This window comes from Numida meleagris, chromosome 3 (assembly GCF_002078875.1).
Source record: "Numida meleagris isolate 19003 breed g44 Domestic line chromosome 3, NumMel1.0, whole genome shotgun sequence".
NCBI lineage: Eukaryota > Metazoa > Chordata > Aves > Galliformes > Numididae > Numida > Numida meleagris.
Window position 1 is genome coordinate 59287548 of NC_034411.1, and position 15488 is coordinate 59303035.

General features: G+C 36.9%; 1 protein-coding gene across 1 annotated transcript; it reads right to left on the minus strand.

The window, feature by feature from the left end:
• CENPW (centromere protein W) lies at positions 8642–15432 on the minus strand. The gene is made up of 3 exons (XM_021393075.1): positions 15094–15432; positions 10764–10877; positions 8642–8719 (listed from the first exon to the last, which is right to left on the minus strand). The coding sequence occupies exons 1-3, from the start codon at positions 15307–15309 to the stop codon at positions 8693–8695; spliced, it is 357 nt and encodes a 118-aa protein (XP_021248750.1). The 5' UTR covers positions 15310–15432; the 3' UTR covers positions 8642–8692.

Here is a 15488-nt window from a genome sequence, read left to right on the forward strand (position 1 = left end):
AATTTCATTTTTGCTTTTGTTTTTAAACAAAATGTTGTTAGAGTTTTAAAATCCCAATTGTGGCATAGCTTTAAATATTCAGTTTTAATTTTAAAAAGTTTCTTCTCAAAAATTATATGCTCCTCAGAGAAAAATATAAAGAATAACCAATGTTTTTTTTTCCATTCAATAATTAACATCATAAAGAAATAAAAGCAAATTCTTTTGGCTCTTGTTTACATTATAGCTGATGCTTCCTTCTTTTTTAGCTAGCAGAGTTTTTTTTTGTTTTGTTTTTTAAGAGAAAACTGAAACAAAAACATTTTCACAGCTACTAATCAAAAGCTACAGCATTGCTAACAAAGGTTCGCCTTGTGAATTGTTTCTCCCAAAGGGCCATTCAAGTTTGCTAAGGAACACGGAGCATTTGCACCATTTACTATTTTCATTACCAAAGCGTGCCACCCATTGGTATTTCTACATAGGTATCAGTGTTAATGCTCTGCAATACTGCAAGGGAAGAATTAAAAAATCTGCATTAAAAACATCCAGCACATGATGTCCTTTAAACTGTGTCCTCAGTCTTGCTCTCCTCTCTCCCTCCCTCTCCTCCTTCACCTTTTCTCCTTTTAGTATTTAAATCAGGGGCTGGGAAGAGAGGAGCAGAAGATACAGGGATAAAATTCTGCTTGGTCTTAAAAATTAAAATAGAACAAAAACATTTTAAATCCACTAGGTCTATAATTAGAAAAAAGGAGAATTATTTAAAACAAAAACAAAAAAAAAACAACAAAGCCACCTAACAAAAAAAAATCACATCCATTCTCCATTGAAGAATACTTTGATGTTTTAAACTGATGGCTTCTTCAGAGAATAAAACATATCCACAAGTAGTCTAAGTTTCACCTGGCGCTTTTTACTGTGGATAAGATCTGAAGTTTCTTAATTTAAATAAAGAATAAATCTAAATTTCTTACAAGCTATGTAGATAAAGTCTAGTATGCGCAGAAAAAGTCTTCAAAGATCAGAAACCAAAGGTAGCGAGACAAAATAATACATTCTTGGCAAATTTTTAATACATCATTTTAAAGATATACAGCCTTCTGTTTTGTCAGGTACTTCACTTAGAAAAGAGCCATTAGGAGAGTTTTCCTTAGAATAACGGAGTATCCAGCACATCCCCATCCTCTTCCCTTGTGAACAAAAGTGAGCAAACAAGAAGTAGGAAAAAAACATGAGCAGAAGTATCCAAGGCACAATTCAGGTCAATAAGTGAACATTTATTTTGGAGAAGTTAAGTGTAATTAAGCATCCATTCTACCCAAATAAAGATGATTTGGAAAGGTGTTTTCTTTATATTTCCAGGAAAGCCTTGCATAACATGCTAGGTTCATGAAAATAATATGCCAAAGTAAAACTGCTGTGCTTGCATTCGTCCTCTGTTATTAGTATTGCCTATTCTTCCAACTCTTGGCTACAGCTGCATTGCCAGCTAGCTGTTTAGCAAATAAGAAAAGTACAACACAACGCATGGTAGTGTGAGTTATAACATTAACAAGAACACTTGTGTTTGTGGGTACAAAATCACAGTACAAGCAATGCTTTCTTAAGCCAATAAGCTATTCCATACATTGTTGAGACTTATCTTCAAAAGTTGCAGTCAACAGTGCCATTAAACACTTGGTCCTATATTCACAACCTAACGATATTTTTGTCTATCCTACATTTGTAGAGAAACATTAAAGCGAAAAGGGAAATGTAAATGATGATATTTCAGAAAGTTTGTGTTAGGGCCACTCGTTTAGTTTTTACTCACAGTTTAAGATACTAAATCAATAATTGGAGCTTGGTGATCCTTGAGATCCCCTTCAACCTAACCCATTCTATGATTCTATGAAATAAATTAAAATATTCTACATTAACATCCATGAAAAAAAAATACAGGAAAGGTTAGGAAAAAAACTGGAAAACTTTGTAGGGTAGACCTGTTATATAATCATGTTGAAAGGCACCAAGGCCATTCCAGTACTGACGCCCAAAGAATTTCCCCCAGGATGCTATGGATACAGCAGCGCTTCTACTAAGACCTGGATACTTGCCCAAAGCAGCTCCTTACACAATAAACTGCATCTAGCAAGAGAACATAAGCCGCAGAGCTATGACAGCTGCAACCAGCCAATGTCATACTCTGGCTTGACTGAGACTGAAGCTTTCTCCTGCACAGGTATCTTCTGGATCCAAACTAGTTTTGGATCATTCATCTACAAGGCATTATATATTTTCCAAACAACACTAGTGATAGGGTTAGACTATTCTTTTCCATATTTGGAACCATACCTAGCAAACTGTTCCATCTCTCCTTCTCATTTTATGAACTTCAGTCAAAGAGCAAAAAAGAACGTTTCACCTGGTGATGGCTCCTTTGAAGTACTTTCCTTAAATTCTCTTGAAATCAGTACACATTTCAAAGCCAACAGACTGCTGAAGGGTTTGTACTAACTACACTGCTTGTTCATTAAGCTAAGCATCGTAAGAAAATTTTCCTTCCTTCAAAAGAAAAAGCAAGTAAAAAACCAAAACCAAACACACGACAACAACAACAACAAAAAAAAAACAGAACAAAAAACACCCACAAGAAGACATGAACAGGAACTCTCATTCTTCATTTCCACACCCGCTTCTATATACACTAATCTTTGTCAAACATCTATAGGGTTATAAGCTATAAGTGCATTATTGTCCATATCCAGATAAATAATACAAATGTGCCTTCAAATAAAATTGATAGTTAATTTATTTTTTTGGAAAAAGTGTATTTTTAAAAGTTATTAAAAAGTTGTTTTAAAAGCTGCCCTAAAATAAAACATCATCATGTTCTCCGGTCTTATCAAGAGAAGGAAAGGGAAACAAAGAAAACCAAGTCAAGATGAATTTCTGAAAAGCATGTAAGTTGATTTTTTGTTACTGTCATGTATTTTACAGAATTTTACTGATTATGGAAGAGTTTCCTGTGGAGCTCTTACAACAAGCAAGATTTGTCTACTTTTGACTGAATTTTCAAGGTTTATTTAAATGAGTTTTTGGAAAAATCTTCCAGAGAAGGCAACAGGAAAAGCACTGTCAAAATTTATTACCCTGTGGAATTCTGATGACAATTTAGGAAGGTATCCCATATACCAGAAAAGCTTAGTTAAACTGAAGTTAAAGTTGAACAGATATAGAACATTATTGGAAAAAGTTTTAAAAGAACGCTGTTACTTAGACTACATGCAAACTACCGCCCTCCTTCCCCAAACCCTTTATATTTGGAAAATGTGGGAATCCACAGTTAAACTTCAACTTGAAAAACAAACTAGGAAAAAAAGAGATACTGGAAGCTACAAAGCACTGTTAAGGTCAGCCAGGCAATCGCTATGTCACGTGCCACCTTTCCCTTTTCCTTACTGCTCTCTTTTCTATTTTAAATATGTCTTTTTTTCAATTGCTATCCAACCTTCAGAAATTAATGAGATTTAAACAGCTCAGATATTTTGGAAATAGCATTGTACACACACAGTTTTCTCGGAAGAGCAAAAACTAAGGAATAAAGAATGTAGGTTTAAACAATCCATCATCAGTATGTTAACTTCAGCTTTTACTCTGAGTACCCTCAAACATCTGGGACCAGAGGCTTCTGTGTACTAAGGTTTCAGCTCAACTTATGCAATAGAATTTTAAAAACTGGCTTACACATTATGTAAATGTTTTCCTTGATCTAGTTTATTTATAAAACTTGCTGAAGTCTCATTAAAGTTGATTTCAGTTATATAACCTAATAATCTGTGTGTACTTACCTGATGAAGTTAAACAAACAAAAAATACACATTAGCCTGTTAATTTTAGAGATCACTACAAAGACAGACCAATTTAAACCTGATATAAGGAATTAAATCTGGATAATTCAACCCCATTCCTCATTACATTTATTTGGAAGTGTCCACCCTTTGATTTTTTTATTCAGGATATGTTCAATTGCTAAAATATATATCCTTCTGTGCTTTCTACACACTGATGAAAGAAAACAGGAGTCAGTTTCTGCAGCAGTTGAAAGAGCTTGACCTATGTAAGCACTAGGAAGCTAAGAGCAAGCCAGCCCTGTAGGAAGTGCTCCTGGTTCCCTTTAACCACTGCAATCACAGCAGCAATTACCCAGTAGCAAGTCTGTTGTCTACATTTCTTTTGTAAACCAGAGGTAATTTTAAGGCTGTCTAGGTGGTCTTATCTATGTTTCTCTACGCTTTGCCCATTTTCCATCCACTGAAATCACTCTCACAGAAAAGAACTTCTCAGTAAGAAAACTGATCTTTTAGGTATCTAGTTACCAACAAAGGTCTTTCAGCATTTTGGTCAGGATAACATTAATATCCCGGTCCACAGAAGAATAGTACTTACCAAAGACCACGTGAATTTGATGAGTGTAGACTGCAAAGAAAATGGCGTACCCTCACCGTGGATAACCAAACAGCAAATGAATGAATTTCAGCTGACAAAATCCACAGAATTAAGAGCTTACACCAAACATCTTCAAAGTTACGATTTATCTTTAGCATGATAAAAATGCTGTCAGCATCTTCTTGCCCTAGATCTGAAACTACTCAAACATGTTAGAAGTTTGTTCAGTTACACTTTGTCGTATCTACATAGGCCAGCACAGCACCTATATCACAAGTATAGTATCATTAATTAGTATCAAGGAAACTATACTCCGATACATACATTTATAATACATTTAACTGAACAACTACACACACTACTTTGAAACAGTTTGAAGAACTTAAACTTGACACAGTTCACAGCTGTGGAAAAGGGAATTTTGTTTTACTGTAATCAGCACTTTCATTTGAGCTACCAGTCAGATCTTCTAAATATATGATTGTAAGTTATCTAAAAAAAACTAAGCATTTAGGAATTATGATGCCCTATCATTAGTTGCTCTAAGCCAATAAAGGAGTAATAGAATCCCAACTGAATCTGCAGCCCAGCCAATATTAGCTATATGCCTGCATATAAGATTGCTTGTGCAATATCCTGCAAATACGTGCTGTGTTAAACCGCTGATATCATATGCCAGTTTCTAAAAATGAAATTATGTTGTACAAATAACTATAGATCTGTAGCTAAGTAAGAAAATAATCTAATGCTGAGATACTGGGCTCACAAAAAAGAAAGATGTTCAAAATCCATTAAAGCTTTGTGAATATTGTACCCTCTCAGCATGGATCAACAGCATACTATTTTTTGAAGAGAAAGAATTTTTTATTTTATTACTATTTGTAATTGTCCTTCATGTGTCAGCAATACAGGCTTTGTAGTCTTTAAAAAATAAATCTGGAAGCATTACAAGTATATTTTTTAATAAGAATAAACAATGTTTTCTCTTAATAGGAAATTACTGCAGGGAAGAAAAGTCAGTTTTTGCTCTATCTCCACCTTATGGCTAGAAAAAGAATTTTCCTACTACAGCACACATTTTTCTGTGTTTTTATCCCCTTTATTGTATCATTATAGCCAGAGAATATTTATTACTCGTATTTTAGAACTTAATATTTTAATAATCACACACTTCCTCCACTTGAAAGAACAAAGCTCCGAGGCAAAAATGTCCTCTCTAGCACCTGTATTAATCTGTTGAATCAAAACAGCAAAGTTCCAATCTATGTTTGGATTCACATAGAAAGGTGATTATTCGGGTCCTGACTCGCAGAAGTATAGAGGCTCACATATTACTGCTGATTCCATTAGGAGTTAAACAGCTAGACCTCTCCATAGAGATAACCTTCACTGATACACCATTCATAATATTCACACCTGTATCTTGTTGTTTTAAGTCTAATAATCAGGTGACTTATACACAGTGCCTCACTGACTTGTATCCGCTAAGAGACTAACATTAGCTACGCTGTAATATGAAATACAAAACAAAGGCCACAAGAAGTACGTTTGCCAAATTCTTTCATCTCATAACTCCATCTTTTCCCTTATGCTGACAGTCATAGTGAAGGTGTGGAGAAAGATGTGCAGCAGAACAACACCTGGGAAAGCTGTAAGGAGAACGAGAGAATGGGAAGACTGAGTAACTGCTTAGTGTACCTTTAACTTTGTCAGCCTTCTATGCTGCTTTCCTGAGGAAATGAAGACTCACAATTGTTGTCTGAATACCTGTTATTTCTCCTTCCCCAAATCTCGAGACCCACCTTTGCAACCAAAGAAAATTCAGTAGAGAAATCTCAGTCTACATTTCTGAAGGTTTCATGAAAACCATCAAGTAGAAGAGGCCCTATTCATGCATCAGCATAGCTCTTCCCTCAATAATCCTTCCCTTCCTCCTCCTAGAGAAACCACACAGGAACTCAAATAAATACATACAAAACCCAACATCATTAGGCTTCTACCGCAAATCTAATTTTTGAAAAATGCTTTCTAAAGCAGCATCTTTTAATATTTTGCCATTAGCCATCTGTCTTTATTAGAGACTCACTGACCAAGGAAATTGTCTTAGTACATCCTCCAAGGCTATAATAATTGGAAGTGTTTGTGGGTATTTAGGTAATACTGCCGTGATGAGTGTATATTCAAAAATGAAGGGTAGAGAAGAGACTATGTGTATACATGAAGGGACACAGAAGAGCTGCCAAATATGAATATAAATAATTAACCTTACAGTTAATATTTAAGAAAGGCCTAATAGCCTTCCAGTTAAGTATTCAGAAATACATATTATATCAACCACCTTAATTTTTGACAAATATTTAGAGAGAAACCTGATACTTGCCTGCTTCAGCTATCACAAAATATTCACAAAACAGTGGCAATCTAGTTTTGACACATTCTGACATGGACATCTCAGGGCTTATAGAAAAATGTCCCTTTCCTATAAAAAGAATTAAAAAACCACCTTCTTAACAGCCCAAAAAACCCTGTAAAATATATTAAAAAAACCACAACAAAAACACATGAATGCCTGTTTTTAACCCTTGTCTCCCTTCACCAATGGTAGCTGACCATCCGTTTACTACTTGAGAATGAGAACACTACACTAAGCCCTCAGAGAATCTTTATCATCTGCAAATCAAATTAGAAGAAAGTTAAACTGGCTATCAAAACAAGATACAAAAGAAGCAGGACATAGCACTCAGATATCTCTCCAGTGAGTAAAGGTATGTAGTTACACAAGACGTGCGATTAAAATACTTCAGGGAAAAATAAGAGAAAAAGTTCTAGAAAGAAAATCTAGCATTTTAGTTAAACTGTTAAATCACAGAAGTTAGAAAAAAAAAATATAAATACCCGACCAGGTATCTCATTGCTGAGAGTGTACTTCAAATCATTTAGTTACACATGTATATTCTCTACTTGCTTTGTGGATTCCAAGGGAGTAAGAGAAGAGAAAGGAATCCAGTCAATCAAGAAGCAGACCAAACCAAGCACTATGAGTTAAATGAAGCAGAATAGACATCCTTTCTTTCTGCATACTGTAAAAGGACATTTTTCAGATTGTGCAGGATTAACAAGCGCATGGACAATACAAAAATCTGAAGTTCTGACATCACTACAGGTCCCTTAGATTGCAAAAAAAACCCTTAGAAAATACAATTCTCTTTCACCGGTTTTCTAGAATACACTCCATAATATGTCAAACAAACAACTCAACACATAATAGTACAAAAAAAAAATCTTTATTTTGAAAATAGCTCACTGTGCATATTATCTACTATAGATTCCACAAAACAGTATTATCAGATCCAACAGCTAGATTCAACTATAACTTTATTAAAAGACTGACTAAACAAAGTATTTAAAACACAGATTTTAATTAAAGATTTTATGTAGCATACATTTCCAGACTTCTGACAAGTTAGAATGACATTCAAAAAGTGGTAAAGGAAGTAATTCAAGCTTCATGCCAACTTAGACCCTGTACAACAGAGAAGATAACTTCAAAACATCAGCTATGCCTGATATCCCTCCCTGCTTCCAACATGCATCTGTTCACAGCAGCTGAATTAGAGGCCAGCAACTTGTCTCAAACAACAGACCAGCTTAACAATTCAGAGCATGATTTCTAAACATGAAATAAGTATTCTTACTCCACAACATGGAAGAGTTAAGCTACTTTTCAAAGTCATTTAAAACTATTAAGACATTTACAAACAGATCAAAGTCAAGATATTTAATATACTAGCTTCTACAGCACTTATTTTGAAAGCCAAGATTTTGTTTATCTAGTAAATGTGCTCTGAATTGCATAATCTATAATGGAATTAGTGAAATCTGCATCCTTATTGCTGTTCCTCTTAAAAAGTATCACACTTTGATGATAAATTACATGTTGTACTTGACAAATGTGTACAGTATAGAGATCCTTCCATTATTATGGGAGAAATAACGTACAGCAAATCTTAAATTACACTACCACTAATGTATTGTAACATTATTGTCTGTAAGTGATACATTTTAAAATTACATATCAATGTATGAAAACATTACAGTGTGTGTGCATGTATTTTTCAAAAGCAGAAGCAAGATACTCAGTCAGGAGATGGACATAAATAAAACTAAATGCTTTCACAAGTGCAAAGCTGGCTCACAGGATCTCAAGTTAGTAAGAAAACACAGAAAAACGTTTGGAAATTCCATTGCTGTTTCGTAGCCTCTGCATTCTTTTTTTTTTCCTCTAGCCTCTGCTTTTCTTTAAAATAACCTACAAAAAGAGAAAAGTATATTTATAACTGCTTGTATCTACATTACAATCCAGGCAGCAAAATAAGAGGATCCAAAACAATACTAAGATATTCAGATCAGTGGCACTTCTAACCAAGCAATCTGTTTCCAAGAGTAGAGTGACTAAGGGTAGAAGTCTATGGAAAACAATAGGAATAAAGGAAAAACGTATATAAATATGCCATATCAGAAAATATTAAAACTCATAACCAAGAACTTTGTAAAAATAAAAGGCTTTGTGGTTTTTTTTTTTAATAAGTTGAATGCCAAGAAGTATCAATAGCACTCTCAAGTACTCAGCATATTCCTTGACGCTCTTATCCCATTAGGCCTAGACAAAAAGAAAAAACTAGGATTTGAAATTATATAGCTATTACGCTCAGTTTTAGTTTGCAGTGCCTTACTTCTTCCCATATTAAGAGTGCCCAGTCCCTTGGAAGGACATTTTTTGGTTTGGAGTTTGAGTTGAAAAATGAACTTCAAAGCCCAAGTGGGACCATTTAAGTGTTAACATTATTAAAATACAGGCAGTTTTTCCTTTCTTCTCATCTTAAAAAAAATAAATATATAAATGGAGCAAGAAATGTTCAAATAACATTAAGATCGCAGTTAAAAAGAAATTACAAATGCATACGATTCCAACCGCAACATTAACTTGGCTACCCTACACATTCTGTATATATTTATGTTACTGTAGTAACAGAAACTATCAAACTAAACATTTTGCTAGAGGAAAGAAAGACTGAAGATAAAAAGAAGCTACAGGACCAAGATATCAGATGCCACTGAGTGTTACTCTTCTACTTTGCACAGCAGCAGAAGGTGGTTGAACAGATAACTCAGGACATTAGACCGAGTTCCTTCAGAAAACCCAAGCAAAGAAGATTTTGGTTAGATTTTAGGAAGAAATTCTTTATTCAGAAGGTGGTGAGGCAGTGGCACAGGTTCCCAGAGAAGCTGTGGATGCCCTATCCCCAGAGGCGTTCAGGGCCAGGCTGGATGGGGCCCTGGGCAGCCTGATCTGGTGGGTGGGGTCCCTGTCCATGGCAGGGAATAGGAACTGGGTGGTCTTTAAGGTCCCTTCCAAAGAAAGCCATTCTATAATTCTAAAACAGATATATCTCTCCAAGTGAAATGAGCTACAAAATACAACAGGACTTCAGGCATACTTTGACCCTCATTCCTTCTAAGGAGAGAAGACTGTATAATCCCTTCATCTTTCCCTCATTCTACATGTACACAAAACTTAAGCATTCTTAACACAAACAGCTCCTCCTTCACATACATCCATACTTTAATCTTCTCTTAGTTCTTCCCTTGTAGGGCACAACATCACACAAAGTTTGTTTGCTCGAGTAGTATCAGCACAAGTCTACAAGAACCCACTTAAAACATCTTTCAGACTAAGGTAAGAATTGAAGATGCAGGTTTGAACTCCTCTCCACCTGCTCCACAAGCTTCATTTAAGTTATTTCAGTTAAGATATTCATTTGAAATTCAACTGAAATAAAGATACTCTAACTTTGGAACTTGCTCCAGTTTTGTAAAGTTCAGACTCATCTTCCCCTGTCCCAAAGCCACGACATCAAATAGCAACAAGTTTTAGTTTTGCTACCCCCAGCTGTTCATAGGCAGATGCAAACTCTTACTACCCATTCAGAATAAAGGTGTTCACTCTCAAAGCAGCGGGGAGCTATAGGACTAAACAATCTTATAACACAGAACAGTTATCAATGCATTTGCCAGTGCTGTGCTAGTCACAACCACGTAGCTTTCAGCCCACAGATATGTCGGTAGACTTTAGCACAGGCATAGTCACACACCGAAATATGAATTTAAACGCGGAATAATTTCATAAAAAGAGGACTATATTTACTAGGCAAGTTAATTTCATGTCTTGGTGACAACATTTTTACAGGCTTTGGATTATAGTTAAAAACATTATCACTCAAAACTTCTGCATGTGCTGTTATAATATATTTTACATTGAACAGAAAATGAAAATACTAAAAATGCCTTATTACCTTTGCTGCAGCTATAGTATGCTCAGGTTTAATTACTTTACTTTTGTTCTCAAAAGCATTTGTCCTGGCTTCTTCTGCTAGCCGATGGAGAAACAACAAGAAGCTCAAATGTACCTTTAAAAAAAGAGAAAAAAATCAGGAAGGATTCAAACTGCTCAAACACAGTTTGTTTTGTTAGAGGCTCACTGTTGGAGACAGAGTTCCTGTATTCATTGCTTCCAAATTCCTGAAGGGTGCTCTCAGGAAAACAAAGTATCACTCTGTTCAAGTCTTAACAGATACTCATGACATTCCTTAATACAAGACTCTTGTTAAATTGTAAGGAGCGCTTTAGAAGAGGTCACAGAGACATCTAACAGAAGTAAGATTTGGTTTATATTAGCAGGATTTGGTTGTTTTTTGGTGTTTTTTTTTCTTTTTTCTTTTTTGGTAATAGATTGTAAACCAACGTAGCAATTGGAGAATGAGAAGCCTTTTTGCTTACTAGCAGATCTAATCAGCTGACTAAACCAGCCAGACTGTTCATGAACAGCAAATCCATCCCCGCCTCGTCACCAAACGCGCCATAGACAAGTTCAAGGACTTCTGCCTTTTTCCAGTGCAAAGGAGCATTGACATGAATTTCTCTAGCACAACTAACACACCATTGTCAGGACGTTCCATCCATTTATTCCCAGCTCATTATTTGACTTTTTTACATGATTCCGGATCGATACATAATCCTGCTGCTCTGTCCAGCATCAGAATTTCAGCAGCCAAAAACTGCAAAAAGTTATTATTAAAAATTACCATTTAAATACTCCTTTCTGTAGCCCGTAATACAAACGTCTAGCATTACACTGGCCTTATATGAAGCATTTTAATAGTCCAACATTGAAAACTGGAAATAGCACCTATTGTCAATTAAACCTCCAAACATGAACTTTGTTATGTACAACACACAAAGTATTTCTTCAATCAAGAGCTCAAAAATGTTATTGAGACATAATAATTATGCATATGAATTAGGTGACATCCTTGATCTGCCATCATATCTTTTTAGACCAAATAAGAAGTTACAACTTGGAGTTTATAGGAAATAGTTTGGCAGTGTGTTCAGAGCAGAAAATCTGTTGTAACAGGTGTTTCAATACTCATATGATAAACAACTTAATTTTTTCTAAGCTTGCTGAACTAAAAGAATGACATTTTGCAATAGATACATTTATATTTTTGTATTAGGAAGCACCTACTACGCAAAGCAGATGCCCAGGCAGGTTCACTTTGCAAAATATCAAAGCTGGTTTTAACTCATCCTTAAGTTCCTCATGAAGAAATTACCTCTGGAAAAGAAAAGTCTGCAGTGACACTAAGTGTCAAACATTACAAATCTCATTATTAGACTCATTAACATAGAGATCATATTCCCAGGAACAACCGAGGGGAGAAGGGGGAACAAAATCTTTTCATACTTCATTTCTTCATGCTGAGACACGGTTTGCCAGGACTAACAAACTACTGATGAGGGCAAGCTCCCTCATTTTGTTTTGATGACATAACTTAAGAACAATTTATTAGATAATACTTTGCCTTCAGTACTCATTAAACTCTATGCCAATAACGAAGACAAAAGCGGTCACTCAATGCAATACGTCAATTTTTCTCCTGCAATATAAGTACAAACCTGCATTTCTAGCATAAAACAAGCAGCTGAGTTTCTGCTTTTCTTCAATAATTTCAAGCTAGGCTGTGCAAACTTTGTTCTATCTCAGACACTTGAGCGGGAGTAGGTAACATTTGAACCCGAGCCTTTACCTGTCAATTTCAAAAAAGGAAGTAATTGATTTCTGAGCATGTTGGAGAAACCTCAACACTATTTTTACCACTTCAAATGTGAAGTGATACTTTACGTCCTTCAGTGAAACAGAGGAAGATGTTATTACTTAGAAAATAGGTTCTGATGAAGCGTCAAAGTTCAAAAAGAGATCTGAAAGGGGAAAGAAGAGACTCAGTTTAGACATAAGAAAAAAGTTTGTATTATGATTGCTCCTAACAAGTTTGAAAGACTAATCATTGAAGATGCCACTAGTTTACTGAAGACAATCACTTAAGAATCAGGAAAAAATCAATTATGACATAATCAATTATGTAGGAAGACCTCCACACTAGACTGGCTTAGTACCACAATGGATTCAAACAAAGCTGGGAGCATTCAGGAAAACAGCCCTGGAAATGAAATAGCTAACTCCCTATTTTCCTGCAGAAGACACAAATAGCTTGCTCAAAATATATAGTTTAGTCTTGTTAAAACAACTAGTATATGAAGTATGCAGTCAAATCTATCTTGCAAGATTTGTAGAGAACAACAGTGAGAAGCTTAAAAAAACACCTACACTCAAAATTTGTTACTTCTCTAACTACAGAAGCTAAACGTTGTTTTTGTTTTTAAAAAAGATAGATCAACACAGCTGGAGTTTTTTTTTCTCTGAATAAATAAGCAAAAAGTAATAAAAGAGCTGCTAGCCATGCTGACAATCACATACAGTCAGCACCCCTGAACATTCCTGTTCAGACAAAGGTAAAATAAAAAAAGGCAAGCCTCCTATTTAATTTGACACCACCAGAAGACATGCTCTAAACTTCCAGGACATCATGAAAACTTGCTCTAATCTCATCCTTTGTGTTGGAAAGAGCATTCGCACTGTCACATTTTAAGCCAAGTAAGATTGTTGTTGGTCACTAGTTTCAATCAATTCAGTTTATTGATTGCGTTTGTGGCCCACAAAACACTACTGCCAGTAGAGGCAGAGATACGAACCAACGGCTGAGATCTGGGAGGGATACCCACTTACCCCTTTTCAGACAACCACACTTCCTTGAAGCCAAGGAAACATGGGACCACAAAAACACAGACCAAGTGTTAACAATGACTGAAAAGAATGTATTAATGATTGTGCAAGTTATTTAGTTCCTACTACATCCCACCAAATAAGATTTGAATGGTTCCGATCATGAGTAGAGAGAGGTGAGGTCCTTAGTCCACAAAATACCATACAGATAGCAACAGCAATAGGAAGAGATACATTCTGTTATTAGGCAAGTTAGAAAAATATGTACTGTTTACATTCAAATGTAAATGCTGTCATGTAAGCACCATATTAATCTAATTATATGCATAGATATATTTTATTTGGTATATCCGCTTTGTGCTTCACACAGCCAGATACCAGCCTTCAAGATTCTGCAAGACAATTTTTATTCATATAAAATATGTAGTTCAAATTAGTCATAATTCAAACCAGACAAATATACAATATGCATTACTACCCTCAGAATCACATACGGCTAAAAACAAAACCACATTACAGCCAAACTAAGACAATTAAATCACTTCAAAAAAGTATTTTTATGCAGAGATACTTCTTTTCAATTGCAGCTACCAGTTTCTCCAAAGGTCGGGTTCCTTTGTACAGCTGAGCATTACTCCAGCAACACAAACCCTTCATGTGACAGATCTGTTGCTGCAGGTCAGAATGTTGTGGGTCAGTTTTTTCTGACTTGCTCCATAAGGCTCTGTTACTCCTTACACCTTTATGGGGGACACTTTAAACCCACGGATAGGATCCCAACACTTATTCTCATTAGATGACCAAAAAGACATTCCACTCCTCAGCTTTATTCTGAGATTACTTGAGATGGCCTCCCAGAAAAACACTGATTCAAGACTCACTGACAACTTAGCAACTCATTAATCACAATTCTGCTGATTGCTACCTGTACACCAAAACCACTCTTCATAAACAAACTTCTGGATGTTATGGTCACTTAAAAAAGACTCTATTTCTCAATCCATCTATGCCAATTTCTCAGAACAGCAGCGTGTACTTGTGGAATGACACAATGTTTACGCATAAGCCTGTCCCTGAGTCCCTATACTCATCGTCAGAGAAAAACCTACAACACAGCAGAGCAGAAAGCTGCATTGCTACTTATCAGCCATACGACTGGACTGACCAGTTTCTCATCTTCCCACCAAACCTGCTTCCTCTCTGTAGGATACTGCATCAACACTGTTAATCATCTGACATCCCATTACTCTCAACAACTCTCACCATTCCAGTACACACAACCCATGAGTCCAGGCCACGAGAGAGACTAAAGGCTTCGGGCCCCAAATCAAGCCCCACAGGGCTCCAACCACAAACAGATGGCAGCCAAAAGCACCAGTGATCCCGACCCCACACTACGACTCCCGAGGTGGCCGTTACGGAGCGGGCAGGTCCCACTCCCGAGCCCCCCCAAGTGCGCGGGGGCCTCAGCCGGCTGCTGGCTCGCCCGGCGCCCGCCTCACCAGCAGGTCGGTGTTGGCCGCCAGGCGTAAGTGAGGCTTGTGCTTCTTTATGATCTTCCGCAAAGTGCCGCGGGGCGCCGTACGCCTCATCCTCCTCCTCTTCTTCCTCCTGCTCCTGCTGCCGTGACAGGGTCCAGCACTGCCCGCCGCCGTTCGAATCCGCCGCCTCGGCGCAGGCGCACACCCGCCGTGACGCACTTCCCAACGGCCGAGCATGGCCGCACCCGGGGCGGGGCTGAGCCGCTCCGTTAGCGTGTTGTCCCGGCAACCGCTCCGTGGTCGGAATTAGGAGCAGGCAGAAGGGGCCTCTGTCCTCCTGAGCAGCGCAGCAGCAACTGTGTGCTCTGCCCCTTCCCCAGCCCCTGCTCTCCCCAGCCCCGCGGAGACGCAGACTC

What these genes read in the sequence shown, in the direction of transcription:
- CENPW (XM_021393075.1), bottom strand. Translation starts at nt 15,309, where the DNA reads ATGCTCGGCCGTTGGGAAGTGCGTCACGGCGGGTGTGCGCCTGCGCCG. An exon ending in CGGCCAACACCGACCTGCTG is followed by an intron (nt 10,878 to 15,093) that starts GTGAGGCGGGCG and finishes CTTTTTTTAAAG; the next exon opens with GTACATTTGAGCTTCTTGTT. An exon ending in ATACTATAGCTGCAGCAAAG is followed by an intron (nt 8,720 to 10,763) that starts GTAATAAGGCAT and finishes CTCTTTTTGTAG; the next exon opens with GTTATTTTAAAGAAAAGCAG.